This window comes from Etheostoma spectabile, chromosome 17, assembly GCF_008692095.1.
Source record: "Etheostoma spectabile isolate EspeVRDwgs_2016 chromosome 17, UIUC_Espe_1.0, whole genome shotgun sequence".
Lineage (NCBI taxonomy): Eukaryota > Metazoa > Chordata > Actinopteri > Perciformes > Percidae > Etheostoma > Etheostoma spectabile.
The window spans coordinates 8,739,814-8,754,235 of record NC_045749.1 but is presented as its reverse complement, the minus strand read 5'-3'; the positions used below and the strand labels follow the sequence as shown (position 1 = coordinate 8,754,235).

Genomic DNA, 14,422 nt, shown 5'->3' with positions numbered 1-14,422 from the left:
CACACACACACACACACACACACACACACACACACAGCATCTATGGGGACATTACCAGAATCAGCCGTTCAACGAAATGATGTCACACGCACCTGGGAACAGATAAAAGTGTGGGATGGAAACCATGAATTATAATATAATATAATATGTGATGTTTATGAAACAAATGTATCGTTAAAGTCCCTACATTTAAAAAAAAAAGTAAAACTAACCTCTCTATCCAGGAAGCTGTCTTCTCTAAAAAAGTCTCTTACTGTATAAACTGTATGAATACTAACCAATCACACTAATGAGGTCATGTGTTTCAGAGCATGGAATGGGAATCTGTTAGAGTCCCACATTTCTCAGGAAAATATGACCCAATGTCTTTAAATATCTTCACATAGACACAGGAAGGAAGCCAAGATTAACATGATCACATAATACAACAGCCATTTATAGATCTGGAATACATGAGGAAATAAGGGCCATTGGCTTAGTTTCTCAGGGTATCACATACATTGTTGTTATAACTAAATTAGTCACGGAGAAAATACTCCTTTAAAGTTTATCATCAGACGTTTCAATTAGGTGACTTTATTAAATAAAGATCTATTTGAACTTAAAAACTTCAGTGTTGAATTTCTTCTACAACAGATATTTTAGTATAAGAATGCATTTTAAGGTCAATTGTCAAATGTCATCCAAAGAAAAAACCTTCATGTAAAAACACTGTAGCTAACAGACATTTTAATTTAGGGATGAAACAGTCTATTTTGAATGAACTAAATGGGCCTTGAATGAGTTGAAAACACCACATTTCGTCAGTTTGAGTAAAAACTAAACATTTGTTACAGTAAGTACATGTTTTTAGTTGTTCTGCTACAGACACGTTACATGTATAAGTTTTTAAGTAGAAATGGATACTGAGCTGAATCATTCAGATGAGTTATGTGAGAAACTATGTTGTTATGGAGAAGCGCTTGACCCCAGGGCAGCGAGGACTGACCTAAAACAACGCATACATTCGTTTCCTGTTTAAATACCCGTCTCTGTTCCTCTTTCTATCCTCTCCACTTTGATGATGTATTTTATTTTGTGTTCAGCAGAAAGGGTTCAGTCCCCTGCACGTGGCAGCAAAGTACGGCAAGATGGAGGTGGCCAGTCTCCTCCTGCAGAAGAGAGCTGAGCCTGATGCTGCTGGAAAGGTGAGATGACTAAAAAAAGAGCAGAGGACCCGTGCACAACACACTCGATCCTCATCTTGACAACAACATTTTAGGGTGTTTACAGATGTGTTGCTGCTGGAAAATATAAGCTGTCTAAAGAGCAAGGGCCTGCCACAGGAATGACTCACATATTGTGCAGGAGATGACTCCTACACAAAGCAAAGAAAAATGAAGGCAACAGTGGTATAAACTCTAAATGCTTCAAAACTAGGAAGCTCTCGAAAACAGCCAATAGGTTTATTAACAGCTGTATGTAAAATACAACCTTATGTAACAAAGTACAAAACATCAAGAAAGAAAGCATGCATATGTAGCTGTTGAGTTACTCTAAAGCTTTGTAAGATAATTTGTAAATTAGTCAACTTTTCTGGTGAGATCTGGCCAGCAAATGTCCAAATTCAGGAAGTCACAGACACTGTGACCATCTATCATTCATCTTGCTGATGCCTGCCCTTGTCCAACCTGTCTGTTAGAGAATAAACAGTTGTACTGTATTCAAGCTGCAGTGTGACACAGGGGTGGTGGTGGTGAGGGAGGTTGCATGAAGGAGCGGCAGGTTTAGGACTGTTCCCAGGATAATGCAGCCAACAGATGCTTGTCCTGTTACAAAAACCTTCTGGGTAGATTTGCTTTTATTCCCCTGATGATGCACTCATTCCACCTCCACATGTACCCTTGTACGAACGCATTTGTATACACACACGCATGCACGCACACACGCACACACACACACACACACACACGCACACACACATTGACACACTTAGCACAGGCCTACAGGCACTGATTATTGTGTTAGCTAGTTGTGTGTGTGTGTGTCTGTGCCACCATCTGAGAGCATTTAACATAATGGCAGTCAGGTATGGTAATGTGGCTTCCGCACTGCTGGGTGGTGTCGTGCTAAAATCAGTCCCATTGTAATACTAAAGTACTAAAATAGACTAAACACAAAGCAAAATCAGACTTTTATTGTAGTCTAATACCACACATGTTCTTTAGAGATTAGAAGAAAGACAATAGTTTATATGATTTCCTCATATTTTGACCAAAATTATTATTCTTACACCTTTCCAGGACAGTTGTTACAACACATCACAACAGCTCATGAGAGTACCAGGATATATTCTGTTTACTTTTTCTGAGTAAATTCAAGTGTTTGTTAGATACCTGGAACATGTCAATGACTCAGTGAGAATTGTGGGATAGATGTTGTTTACTGTGTGCATGGACTACTTTGGGCGTAGCTCAGAGTGCACACACACACAAGCATTGTATTTTAGAGTCCTAAAACATGTCTGAAAGGGATCTTTCAACCAAAACAATAACAACATGTTGCTACTTCTGCTGCTGCTAGCCCTCTAATACTGCTACTCATCCTACTACTGCTAAAACGTGAATAATTCATTGTTGCCTTATTGCTGTCCAATAAAAATAGGATTAAAGGGGAACAACAATTTTCCACATGAAAGTCTGGTTACAGGTCTCGAGGAGTACTACTTTATGCGTGAAAAAAGTTGCATGAAGGGTTTTGTGACTCCAGAAAGAGCTGAGCAAAGTGTGATACATTGCCTCAATTGGTCGGATAGATCTGAAGACCACATGTTTGAAAATAAAAAGAATCTGGGCGTGTGTAGTTATAAAGAAGTGAGTTTACCAGTCTTCTTTTGCCCGCTCTTCATCTCTGCTTAAAGCTAGCAGCTCAGGGCTAAATGCAAAATCAGTAGCTCTGTGTTCCTTTACGGGCTGAAAAAAATCACAGCTAAATAAACCATCTAAAAAACAATTGGAGCAAATGACATTTTGACATTTTGGAGATACATTTCATAGACCAGTAAATACTTGCTCCCCCTAGTTTCTTGTTGCATGAAGTTATTTCTCTAAACTAAACTAAAATCTTCTGCACTAACTTTTCCATCAGTTTGATGTCCATGTCCTATCATGTCTTTACATTCAGTTGGTTGTGCATGTTCAGTGATCTTCTAACCGTGTGTGTGTGTGTGTGTGTGTGTGTGTGTGTGTGTGTGTGTGTGTGTGTGTGTGTGTGTGTGTGTGTGTGTGTGTGTGCGCGTGCGTGTGTGTGCTTTAGAGTGGGCTAACTCCACTGCATGTAGCCGCTCACTACGATAATCAAAGAGTGGCACTGCTGCTGCTGGATCAGGGAGCTTCTCCACACTCTGCCGCTAAGGTATCCACACAAACGTGCATAAACACAAATACTACAATTAATTTGCCTGGCATATGCCCTCAGTGCCATATCAGACCATTAACAACGTGCTATATGTAATGTGTGAGGATCTAATGCTCATTTTCTCTCATTCCATCTTGTCTAGTCTTTGATGTTGTGAGTGAATATGTGGCTTTTTCACAGCTCTGCAAGTCTGTCTTTATAATCACTCAACTGGCCAGAATTTAGCTCATACAGTCAGCATGTTGGGCTTAGTGTTTTATTGGATGTTATATTTTCGTATTTCTCATAAAACAAAACTTGAGAGTAAATGTGAATGGACTGGTGATGTGTTAAACATGTTGTAAATTACTTCAGAGTATGTCACTATTTCAATCCACCCACTCTTGTGAGGTTGGTTTAAGAGCTGTAAATTCAATGTTCCCAATAAAAAAAGCTATTTAGTGACTGCTCTTGTTGAAATGTCTGACAGACACAAACCAGCATGGTCAGTGACATATGTTCAAGTTGTGGTTGGCATCCTGCTAGGCTTTTGATAGTCTGTCAAAACCACCGAAAAAGTATGCGCAGAATGGCAGAACTGCCAACCAAAATATGGCAGGAAATGCCTGGTTTTGCCTGCACTGTCAACTGACATTCAAGATATTGAATGTCTCCTGCAAGAGGAGAAAAAATCTTTTATAGCTAATTTGCTCTATGTCTTCCCTGTTCTTTCTTTTCACTGGCTTGGTCTCCTGCTAGCTATCTCTCTCACTTATTCTGTATCTGTCTCTACTTATTCCTTCCTCTCTCCCACACTCCTAGTCTTTCCTCCCTGCCTCCCTTTCTCTCAGTTTCTCCCCTATAAATTGTGTTTAATTTGGACGGGTGCTAAAGTGGGTGTGCTTCGTATAATTTAAGGACTTTTGAAAAGGGATCAGTCTCTGTTCACTAGAGAAGCTGTCTTGAAGCGTTCCACACACAAATGTGAGATGACAGAGTTGTGGGAGAAAACATGGTGCATGCGTCATATGTAGTAAAGACGGGAGCATGTGAAATTGTGATTTAGACACATTAAATAAGTCTTGCTATAAACAGTCTAAAATTGAGGACAGTCTGGTAATAATGTATGACTTCAGTTTGAAGTTTCTGTGTTCAATTTTACAAAACACAATGACAGTGGTAATTCTAGAAATATATGTGACTTTTCCCTTTTCCCTCACTTCCCTCGTCTTCTTACTCACTCTCATTCAAACTAAAATGACCCGGCCCCGCTGTGGACTTTGAGGCTTCCCAGAGAGTTGAATAAAGCCCATCTACAGCTCACACTACCACCAGTCGGGTTCCTAACAGGGAAAATATATTTACGCCTTTTTTAGGTTAATGCTGTCTCGCAGGTCAACTCCATGGTGCTCAAAGTGAGGAATGTTACAATAGTGACTGTTTTCCTTTTCAGCTGCTCCCCTCTCTGTTCATATTGTGTCTGTGTCTGAGGGAAACCTTTTGTCTGAGGTCTCATTTACAAGCTCTTCAAGGAGTGGCAGACAAAATGTTTACAGTTATAGTAATAGTAAATAATAAAAAGTGCAACATGTTCAATTTGTTCATGTGTTTAATTGCATCTCTGCATCATGACTGTTCTGTATTGATGCCACTTTATCACTCTGTATTACTTCTGTGGTTGCAGTAATGTTGAACTACTGTTACTTAACTGCTGAAACTTCTGACTTTTTTTATAGAAGCTTATCATTTTGTTTTGTGTCAGAGTCTTGATTCAGGATTGGGTCCTTTTAGTGCAAATAAAATAGTTTTTGTTTCAGATTTGTTGTATTTAGTTCAAAAATGTGTCACAGTGGCCATCTTACGTCAGTCTAAAATGTATTAAGCAAATTCTATTTTGATTCAGAATGGAATAAAATACATTATAGAAGATTAGATTAGGATTACCGATATACAGTAAATCGTCCATGTTTTACTCAACACTGAGAAAAGCAAGCCAATTCGGAGTAAAATGAAATAGATACACCAATGTAGAAGAAGAGCTCAATCCAACCTCCTAACCCCTGCATCTCGTTTACCTGCTTCAGAATGGCTATACGCCACTCCACATCGCTGCCAAAAAGAACCAAATGGACATTGGGACCACACTGCTGGAGTACGGCGCCGACACCAATGCAGTGACCCGGCAAGGCATCAGCCCCATTCACCTGGCAGCGCAGGAGGGCAGTGTGGACCTGGTGTCACTGCTGCTGACCAAGAATGCTAATGTCAACATGTGTAATAAGGTGAAATCAGTGACGGTGCTACAGCATGTTCGGTTACTAAAAGATAATAATGTGCACACACACATAAATGTGCACTGTAGATGCATGTTATTGTCTTATTATGTGCTCCCATCTTAATACATGTATTTGTGTTCACATGTGTTTGGGTGTGTCCTTTCCTTTCAGAGCGGACTTACACCACTCCACTTAGCAGCTCAGGAGGACAAGGTCAATGTTGCAGAAGTCCTTCTTAACCATGGGGCTGATGTCAACCCACAAACAAAGGTAAAACTTTCTCATATGGCATAAAGATAAGGGTCTTTAAATCTCTTTTTGAAGTTAAGGTTTGATGCATAACTATTCATTTACATGCATCATTGACTTTTCCTGTATAGTTTCAGTGTATTCATTCATCACAGCATAAAAATACGCTCACACACTCTCGGGCACACCTACACACACATTCATCTGCAAGCATCTCAGGTGCTGCATTAATAAAAGATTAATACCTGAGCGGAAGGTGTTCATGTCTTTATGGATAAACCACACACTGCAGCAAACATACACACTCGCACATGAGCACGTACATGCGCTAATATTTTGTCGCACACTGTCAGTTACATTCACTTACACACAACACACACAGGCCCCATAACAGGCTGCTCACATTCAGTGAGACATATCTGCAGTAGCTGGAGGTTGGACTAACACAAGGATATTGTGTGTGTGTGTGTGTGTGTGTGTGTGTGTGTGTGTGTGTGTGCTGACAAGACAGTTGTTTACAGCAAATAGGTTATTTGCTGTTTCAAAGTTATTTACAATCAGAGATAGCATCCTAAGAAGCCAAGGCAAATGAATTGTTTCCATGTTAAACACAAGATTTCTTGAACAACAATTTAAAATTCTTGCAATTCATTTTACATTAAGAGACAGTTTGTTCAGAAACTGTGATATAAAAGATGAGGCTGTGGAAATTGCGGCAAGATGCAAGAGACAATTTCTCACTTTGAGCACACGAAAAGCGTGGCTCGTTTATTCAACAGGAGAAAACCCAAGAATACAGAATAAGGCACTACGCTTAACGCCAACCTCATAACGTCCCACGTCATCACGCCTTCACAACATTTAAAGGGGCCGTGTTCCCTGAACCGTTATTAACTGTGGTGACTCAAAGGCAGTGAATTACATGTGTAATTAAATGTGTGTGGAACAACACTTATCAACAAGGTGAATTATGTATGTCACAGTCACTACAAGGCTATCATTCAACATATGTCAGTATATTTTCCTCCTCTTTTCAGTACCTCACCCTTTCATGTTTGTGTCTTTCCTTCTTGCAGATGGGTTACACTCCACTGCACGTGGCTTGTCACTATGGTAACGCAAAGATGGTAAACTTCCTGCTGCAGAACCATGCTAGAATCAATGGCAAAACCAAGGTAAAAAAGCAAGTTCACCACACTAAACACACATGCACAGTCTTGTATTACTGTTGTGTAGATTTCCCTTTAAATCCAACTTTAGTCATACTATTTTAAAAAGCCCCTATTTTGCTCCTTTTCAGCATCAAATTTGTACTCTTGGGGTCTCCTAGAAAAGGTTTACATGCTTTTATGTTTGAAAAATATTATATTTGGTCAACCAAATTCAAACAAGCCACTGGACAGGCAGTGCTTGCACAGGCAGCACCTTTGGAATACTGGGCTGCCTATCTCAATCAATGATATCTTTAATTAAGGAATTTCAAACAGGAATGTAGGCAAGCAGTTTTTAAGCATTCAAGAAAAAGTCCTGTCTGTGGGAGAGAAAGCGTGAAATGTGTTTTTTTTTACTTTATGTATCTATTACATACACAAAAAACTATTATTACACTAAAAGACTAGAAAACTACAATATAGGCACAATATTTCTTCTTTTTCCCTGACTGTGTCTCTGTCTCTATCGCTGTCGCTGTCTAGAACGGGTACACTCCTCTACACCAAGCAGCTCAGCAGGGCCACACCCACATCATCAACCTGCTGCTTCAGCACGGGGCCTCGGCCAACGAGCTCACCATGGTCAGTGCACAAACACACTTGCCAGACACACTCACACACACTCCAACAGAGCTTGATGAAATAGTGAATTCTATTTTGTGTTTTCTGTGTGCCTCCTGTGAATAACTTCCTGTTGCTCTGTCACTTGTCAGAATGGGAACACTGCCCTATCCATCGCCCGTCGTCTTGGATACATTTCTGTGGTGGACACTCTGAGGCCCATGACCGATGAAAACTTGACCACCATGGTGAGACACTGTGTTCCTGTCAATAGCATCTCATATAAAATTAATTAATGAATAATACTGTATTTATCCCCAGAGGGGATGGTCATATGTGCACAATCTTTATTACATCAGCAATACATTTCAAGCTAATTTAAAGGAGAATTCCGGTTGATTTCAACACATAGCTCTGTTGTTTGTAAATTTGGAGTGCTGACAGTAGAGAGAAAAACTAACCAACCAGTGCTGCCCACGTCCTGTTATCCTCCTGCTAGAGTTAATACCCAACAGCCTTAAACAGGGCAAGTTTTAAATGTGTTTTTAGCCTCTTAGCATGTTCAGAATGTCATTAAAAGTGCCAAGCTATGGGCAGTTATTCCTTCTGAGTGAACACAGTGAATCTGACTCCTGTAGATGTGACAGAAATGCTTGAAAGTTGTGAATAATTTAGCTCTGTTCAGTTCCGGTGTTGATACTGTAAGGAGTTCTTCAGGGCCGTCTACAAACTACAACACAGAAAAGAGATACAAACATACTTTCAAAAATGAGCATATGATTATTTTTTTAAAGCAAGTGCTGTAGTACATCTAGCAGGAGACAAGTTATAAGTCAGGTAAGTTTGGAGACACTACCTTATTTAATCATTAAATTAATAGCCTACATATTTTTGTTGTACCTCTTTTCTGTGTTGTAGTTTCTAGACGGTCACTAAACACTCTAACTGCCTTGTCAACACAGGAACTAAACACAGCTGAATTAACAAAACTTTCATCCATTTCTTTCACATTAACTGCAGTCAGATTCACTGTGTTCACTCAGAAGGAATCACTGCACATGGGTAGGCACGTTTAGTGACATTTTGAACATGTTAAGAGACTAAAAACACATTTAAAACTTGCCCTGTTTTAGCCTGTTGGGTGCTAACGCTAGCAGGGGGGTAACACAGTGTAGACAGCACCGATGGGTTAGTTTTTCTCTCTACTGACAGACCTCCAAATATACAAACAACAGAGCTGAAAAATGATTAAACACTTGGACAATGTGAGATAAATGGTTAGAAATGTTTAGAAATGGTAAGATTTGCTGGACGTTACATTATGAGGGCTGCTGTTTGGTATAAACTTGAGATATGCTTCAGACAATAGTCTGAAGTACTTGTTACCATTGGACTTAAACATGTAAAATCACGTGTTCCTCATTGAGCAGCTGTGTTAAACTGAATTTGTTTGACCAACTCCTCTCTCAAATTAAAACGCGGCATCAGCCAACAGCATACTGTGAGTGTAGTCAGTGTGTGAATCCTGCAAAACAGCAAGCAACTCAGTGAGTTACACTGTGAAGTTGTCCTGATTAAGAGTTAGAGCGAGAGAGAGGGCTTAGATTGGAGCTTAAGGTTTCTCCTCAAATAGCTCAGGTCACTAACAGTGATCTGATCCACACACGTGTCTTGGAGAAAGAGTGGGAAGGAGACAGAGGAGGAAGTTGGAAAGAAAAAGAGGCAGTAGGGTGATGGAGAGGTGACAGGTGTGAGGGGGCGGACAGAGAAGACATGGGATTCCGCGCAATCAGCAGCAAAGTGCATCAGTCATAACTGTCTTTATGTATAGTGAAGTAACAAAGATCAAGGTCTTTTCCCTACACCTTTGTCTGATTGATCTATCGTTCACTGTGCAGTGGATTCTGCTGTTTAATGTCTCAATTGAACCTACATCTGCTGCCTGTCGGACCTTTGCGGGTCAGTTATGGGGGGTAACATGGCCTTCAAACATACAGTATCATTATTTCTTACTGTGACAGGGGCCACGGCTAAGATTCAGTTTAATGTCCATATTAGGAAACGTGTGAAGGTCTCACTTTTGTTGCAATGTAAATGCTGAACTTGTCATGAACTGACCACAGTTGTCTCTGAAATATTTGGAATTTCAGGTGATGCAACACTTTCAAAATGGTTATGAGTACTGACAGTGTACTCAAATGATCAAAAGATCTAGATCGGGTAGCAGATCTGTAGTTCCAATGAGACATAATTGGACAATTGGGGCCAGAGTATAGATTGGTATTGCGGCTGTAAGCAGTCCAAAAAGGTGCTGCCGCGAGGTACTAAACACTGAGTGTTGCACACATGTGACGCGCTCATGATCGTATTGCAACAATTTATTTTTATTCTTCTTCCAAATGTACAATACACTTAGCACTGCTGTTACCTAATGTAATTGTTACCTGGTGAGTAGAAATAATTGCGTAATACTGCGTGCTGCGGTCAACAAAAGTGTTCGATCCCAGCTTCACCCCCTCTCCGTCAAAGCCCAAAAGAACCCAAGTTCACAAGTGAAGCAAACAAATAAATCACTTCCGCTCAAACCGTCATGAAAACGCCCACCACCTACAATATCAGCGTATAACACAATAATAAATGAGACCATAAATAACATAATGTTGCTCCTACAATTGGATTTAGCAAAACAATTTTTTTTTGGCAAAACTGAATTGCTAAGTTGTCCATTTTTTTCACATTTGCAGAGTGCCTCAGAAAAACACAAAATCAATGTCCCAGAAACCATGAATGAGTTCCTCGACATGTCCGACGATGAAGGTATGTGACGAATGCTCAAATTTTCACTTTGTTCTTCTCATTTCCAGCCATTGAATACTAAAATTAAATTTATATATACTTGCAAACCGTTGCTGTGACTGGATTTTGATAAAGTGATAGCAATACACTGCATGATTCCCGTACACTGTGTGCTATGTGATGTCACTTTCATTAACTTGTGCATGTTTCACTGTATGTGTGTCCAAATCATACAGTCCGGGCCAATGTGCCAGAAATTCTCAATGAGGAGTCTTTCTCAGATGTTGATGAAGGTATTTGCCACCAGCTTGCCTCCACTGTTCTGTTGTTTGTTTCCCTTTAATATAGCGTACTTCAACAGAACTCACCTGTCTTGTTGAGGAGCTAACCATCAAGCCCTTGCTTTACTAATTTTTAGCTTTGCTGTTCAGCCTTTTCAATAGAAAGTCTCCAAGCGAAATAGCAACTTAATCAACAGCCAAAGCACACACACTTTCCACTAATTTAGTACTTTCCACTAATGCACTAATTCCACCATAATCAGGCAGAGAATAAATCAGTGTTGTGTCTTAAATCCACCAGCCAACATCAACTGTTATAGCCTTTTTAGCCTTAAATCTGGGTGGTTGTGTGGCAGGTTTGAGTTTCCTGTTGTCATTCCCCAAGTGACACTGTTATTCTCACTGCCACTCCAAAACACATTTGTTATTTTTAACTACTTGCACACCATATAGTGATTCTCATACTGACGAATTTATTGTGAAGTGTCATCCTGACTTTAACGCTCCAATTTCTTTTAAGGAGTTGCTGTGAGAAAAATAAAACAAGGTCAATTTGACTCACTTTACAGTTGACAGACTAGGAAAATGCCTGCATACATTTAATGAAATAATTGTGTCTTACTGTATGTAAACCTCAAAGTAAGTAATAGTAAGCTGTAACCCCCACAGGGCCAAAAAGCATTGCCAGGTTTATGGAACAAGTCACATTGTTTCAGGTTGCCTGTTTTGTTTTGGAACCACAGAGTCAACAGGCCTGTAAAATTGATGAGCTTGTTCATCGGCTGTTGCTTAGGGACAGTTGGGGGTGTGGAGTTTCTATGTCAGGTGATACAGCTAGATTCAATAAGTTACATACATACATATCAGGTGATAGAGGCTGAGCTTGCACAGTAGCTATATGATGAAGATCCTCAGTGGTAAATCTATGATTCAGGGTGTTATAGCTACCACGCAGGAATTGTAAATAAAGTGCTCCACATAAACTGTTTATACTGTGCGCATAATTCATTAGCATTGTGCTTGTGTGTGTGCGTGTGTGTGTGTGTGTGTGTGTGTGTGTGTGTGTGTGTGTGTGTGTGTGTGTGTGTGTGTGTGTGTGTGTGTGTGTGTGAGAGAAAGAGAGAAGGAAGGCGTTAGAGGAAGTAGTCCCTGTTTAATCCTATATGCGTGGAAGTCAATCTTATTAAGCCATAGGTGCGAGGTACACAACTGGTCTCTGGTTTGTTTGTCTGTGTTTGTGTGTGTGTGTGTGTGTGCGTCATTTAATGACTTCTGTACACTATAGCCGCTAACTGTACTATATTACTTAACTCCTGGTTGTGTTCTGCTGTCATCACAGTGTGTAGAGTATTCCCATAATCCCTATAGCACTGGCCCTAGAGGATATTATTACTACAGTTGGTCTAATACTTAACTGCCAAACACCTCTTGCATCACCACTCTAAATGTAGTTATTCTTCTGCAGAGCATAGCCTTTGTGGGCAACATGCAAAATGAAGACTTTTTGCTCAATAATCTAAAAAAAGGCAAAATGATGGTGGTTATTTCATTATTTTTTAAGCCCCACTCCCAGTTTGAAATGCAGCCAACTGACGTTCCCAAGCATTTGCTCGAACGACCTGTCAGCTGACTGTGCTCTCCACGGGGCGGGACACACTTTGAGTTCGGCTCCTGTTGACTCTCTTCAGCCGTGCTGTTGAGCCAAAGCGCGCATCTCTTGAAATCCAATGAGATGAGCTTTTTTGAGCCGTCTGTAGCAGAATTAATCCAGGTGTGGCAGCACGGCTTTGACTTAGCCTACTATTTGCCCAGTGAGACGCAAAACTTAGAAGAGATTGAATTGTATTTGTAGTTGCGCACCAGAAACAAGCGCGCAAATTGGTCTGAGTGGAGTTAAATGTAAATGTAAAGTTAAGTGCGTGGGGTGAAGAGACGGCAACATTTTTTCATCATCACGAATGTTGAATGGACTACTTGATAGTCCTTACCTCTTGCTGGATTTGCTTTTAATAGGGACGTTTTACGAAGCTTTAAAAACATAGAAATAAGAAGAGCTGTGATCAATATGGCCGCGTTGGACAAAGGTAAGCCGGTATTTGGTATTTTGAAGGTTGCAATGTAAAAAAAAAAGAAAAAAAAAGGATTGACCGAGAACAGAAAGTGGGACAGTCATGTCATGGTTTGAGAACCGATGTGAAATTAGGTTATGTCTGTCATTATTATTATTTTTTCTATTGTAGCTTATTGATTGTAGAGTTAAGATAGATGGGATTTGGGTTTCTGTGGACATTTTCTTTTACCTGTAGCCTACTGTTTTAGAGAGAGGGACAAAGAGAGATTGTTTTGATGCGGCGATGTTTCAGGTTCAAAGTCAAACTATACAATAGAAGGAGAAGGTGGGGGTGTGCGTGCGCGTGTGTTGTGTAGTAGCCTATCTGAATGGGATGGTGATACGCAGCAGCGGGGAGCCAATTGTTTTCCAGTTGTGTCAAGTCGGACAGAAACAGCTAGAAAACATAGGAAGTTAGGTCTTCAATTTTACCATCAGAATAAAAGCCTGACATACCTCAAAATGAAAGCTATGCAGCCTGTCTTAAATTCTAAATCCGTAAAATTATGTTGGTTAGTTTTCATCCTCTCCAGTAGATAAATCCAATGCATAAATCAATGCATAAATCCTAAAACGGGTCCCACTAGTGTATTATTCTGTCAGTGTTTTAGAATAATGGTGCAACATTTTTGTTCTGATATCCAGAAATGTCCCTAGGATAAAAAAGCATGTGCTAACCAAATACAACTAGCTGAATGTGCAGAGATCAGTTTCTTCAGCAATTCATGTCCCAATGCTTTTTTCGTAACTTGTAACACATTGCATTTTGTCATCATTAGGCCTAGGCTACTCTTAATTAATTTATAATAAACACATGTTTGCGGCATCTACTCTTCAGATTAGTGATATAGAGACTAGGAAATTAAAAAGGTTAAATAGTAAGAAGAAAGAAGAAATTTCCAACGCAAGTTAGGGATTCATGCAATAAGAACGAGGGATGCAAATCATGGTAGCTAAATGTGGCACTGTCCAGACTGCCACAAAAACCTAATGGAACATAGGACCACAACATTTCCATAACTTTAACTTTCAAATCAAGTACTTAGTTCCCATATTGCTTTCGAGAGTTGATTTTGGTGACGTCATGAGTTTTGAATGCAAGGTGGTAACTATTTTTATTCTTAGGTGAGGTTTGACAACTAAACCCCTGTCACTGATGGTTTTATTTTGAAATATGACACCGGAAACTTGTACTTTTACTGTCATCTGACTTGACACTTTTGCTGGTGTCTGATTGGAGTGCGGCAGTATCGAAGGCAGGGGGAGGGGCTGCGGTGAAGGAGCAGAGTGTTGCAGGCAGGACAGAGCCGGACATGAGGGAGAAGGGGAAACACAGTCGCCGCTCCGCCGGCTTCATTGACCGGCGTGTCATCGTTCACCGGTCCGCCGATAGAGGTGCGGTGCGGTTCTTGCACTGCCTGCTTATGCTCTGCTTATTGTGCTCAGGCTTTAGTCGTGGTTAAACCCTCTGCTGCGCTCTGTGTTTGAGTGAAATGAGCTGCGTTTGGTTTTACAGGAGAGCTCCAGATATACCGCAAAGTAGCTTTGCTGATGATTCTGATG

General features: G+C 40.3%; 1 protein-coding gene across 50 annotated transcripts in view; it reads left to right on the top strand.

Moving 5' to 3' along the window:
* Positions 1–14,422, top strand: part of LOC116705540 (ankyrin-3) — a 133,272-nt gene that overhangs the window by 83,231 nt on the left and 35,619 nt on the right. For 27 of the 50 annotated variants that reach the window (XM_032541754.1, XM_032541776.1, XM_032541780.1 and 24 more), the window contains 9 exons: positions 1,086–1,187; positions 3,295–3,393; positions 5,460–5,657; positions 5,823–5,921; positions 6,977–7,075; positions 7,595–7,693; positions 7,825–7,920; positions 10,417–10,489; positions 10,705–10,761. In XM_032541754.1, the coding sequence (XP_032397645.1) occupies positions 1,086–1,187; positions 3,295–3,393; positions 5,460–5,657; positions 5,823–5,921; positions 6,977–7,075; positions 7,595–7,693; positions 7,825–7,920; positions 10,417–10,489; positions 10,705–10,761 (922 nt within the window). Of the gene's footprint in view, positions 1–1,085; positions 1,188–3,294; positions 3,394–5,459; positions 5,658–5,822; positions 5,922–6,976; positions 7,076–7,594; positions 7,694–7,824; positions 7,921–10,416; positions 10,490–10,704; positions 10,762–12,527; positions 12,834–13,684; positions 14,255–14,422 lie in introns of those variants that run through there. The other 23 variants (XM_032541768.1, XM_032541760.1, XM_032541755.1 and 20 more) reach the window with 9 other exon arrangements.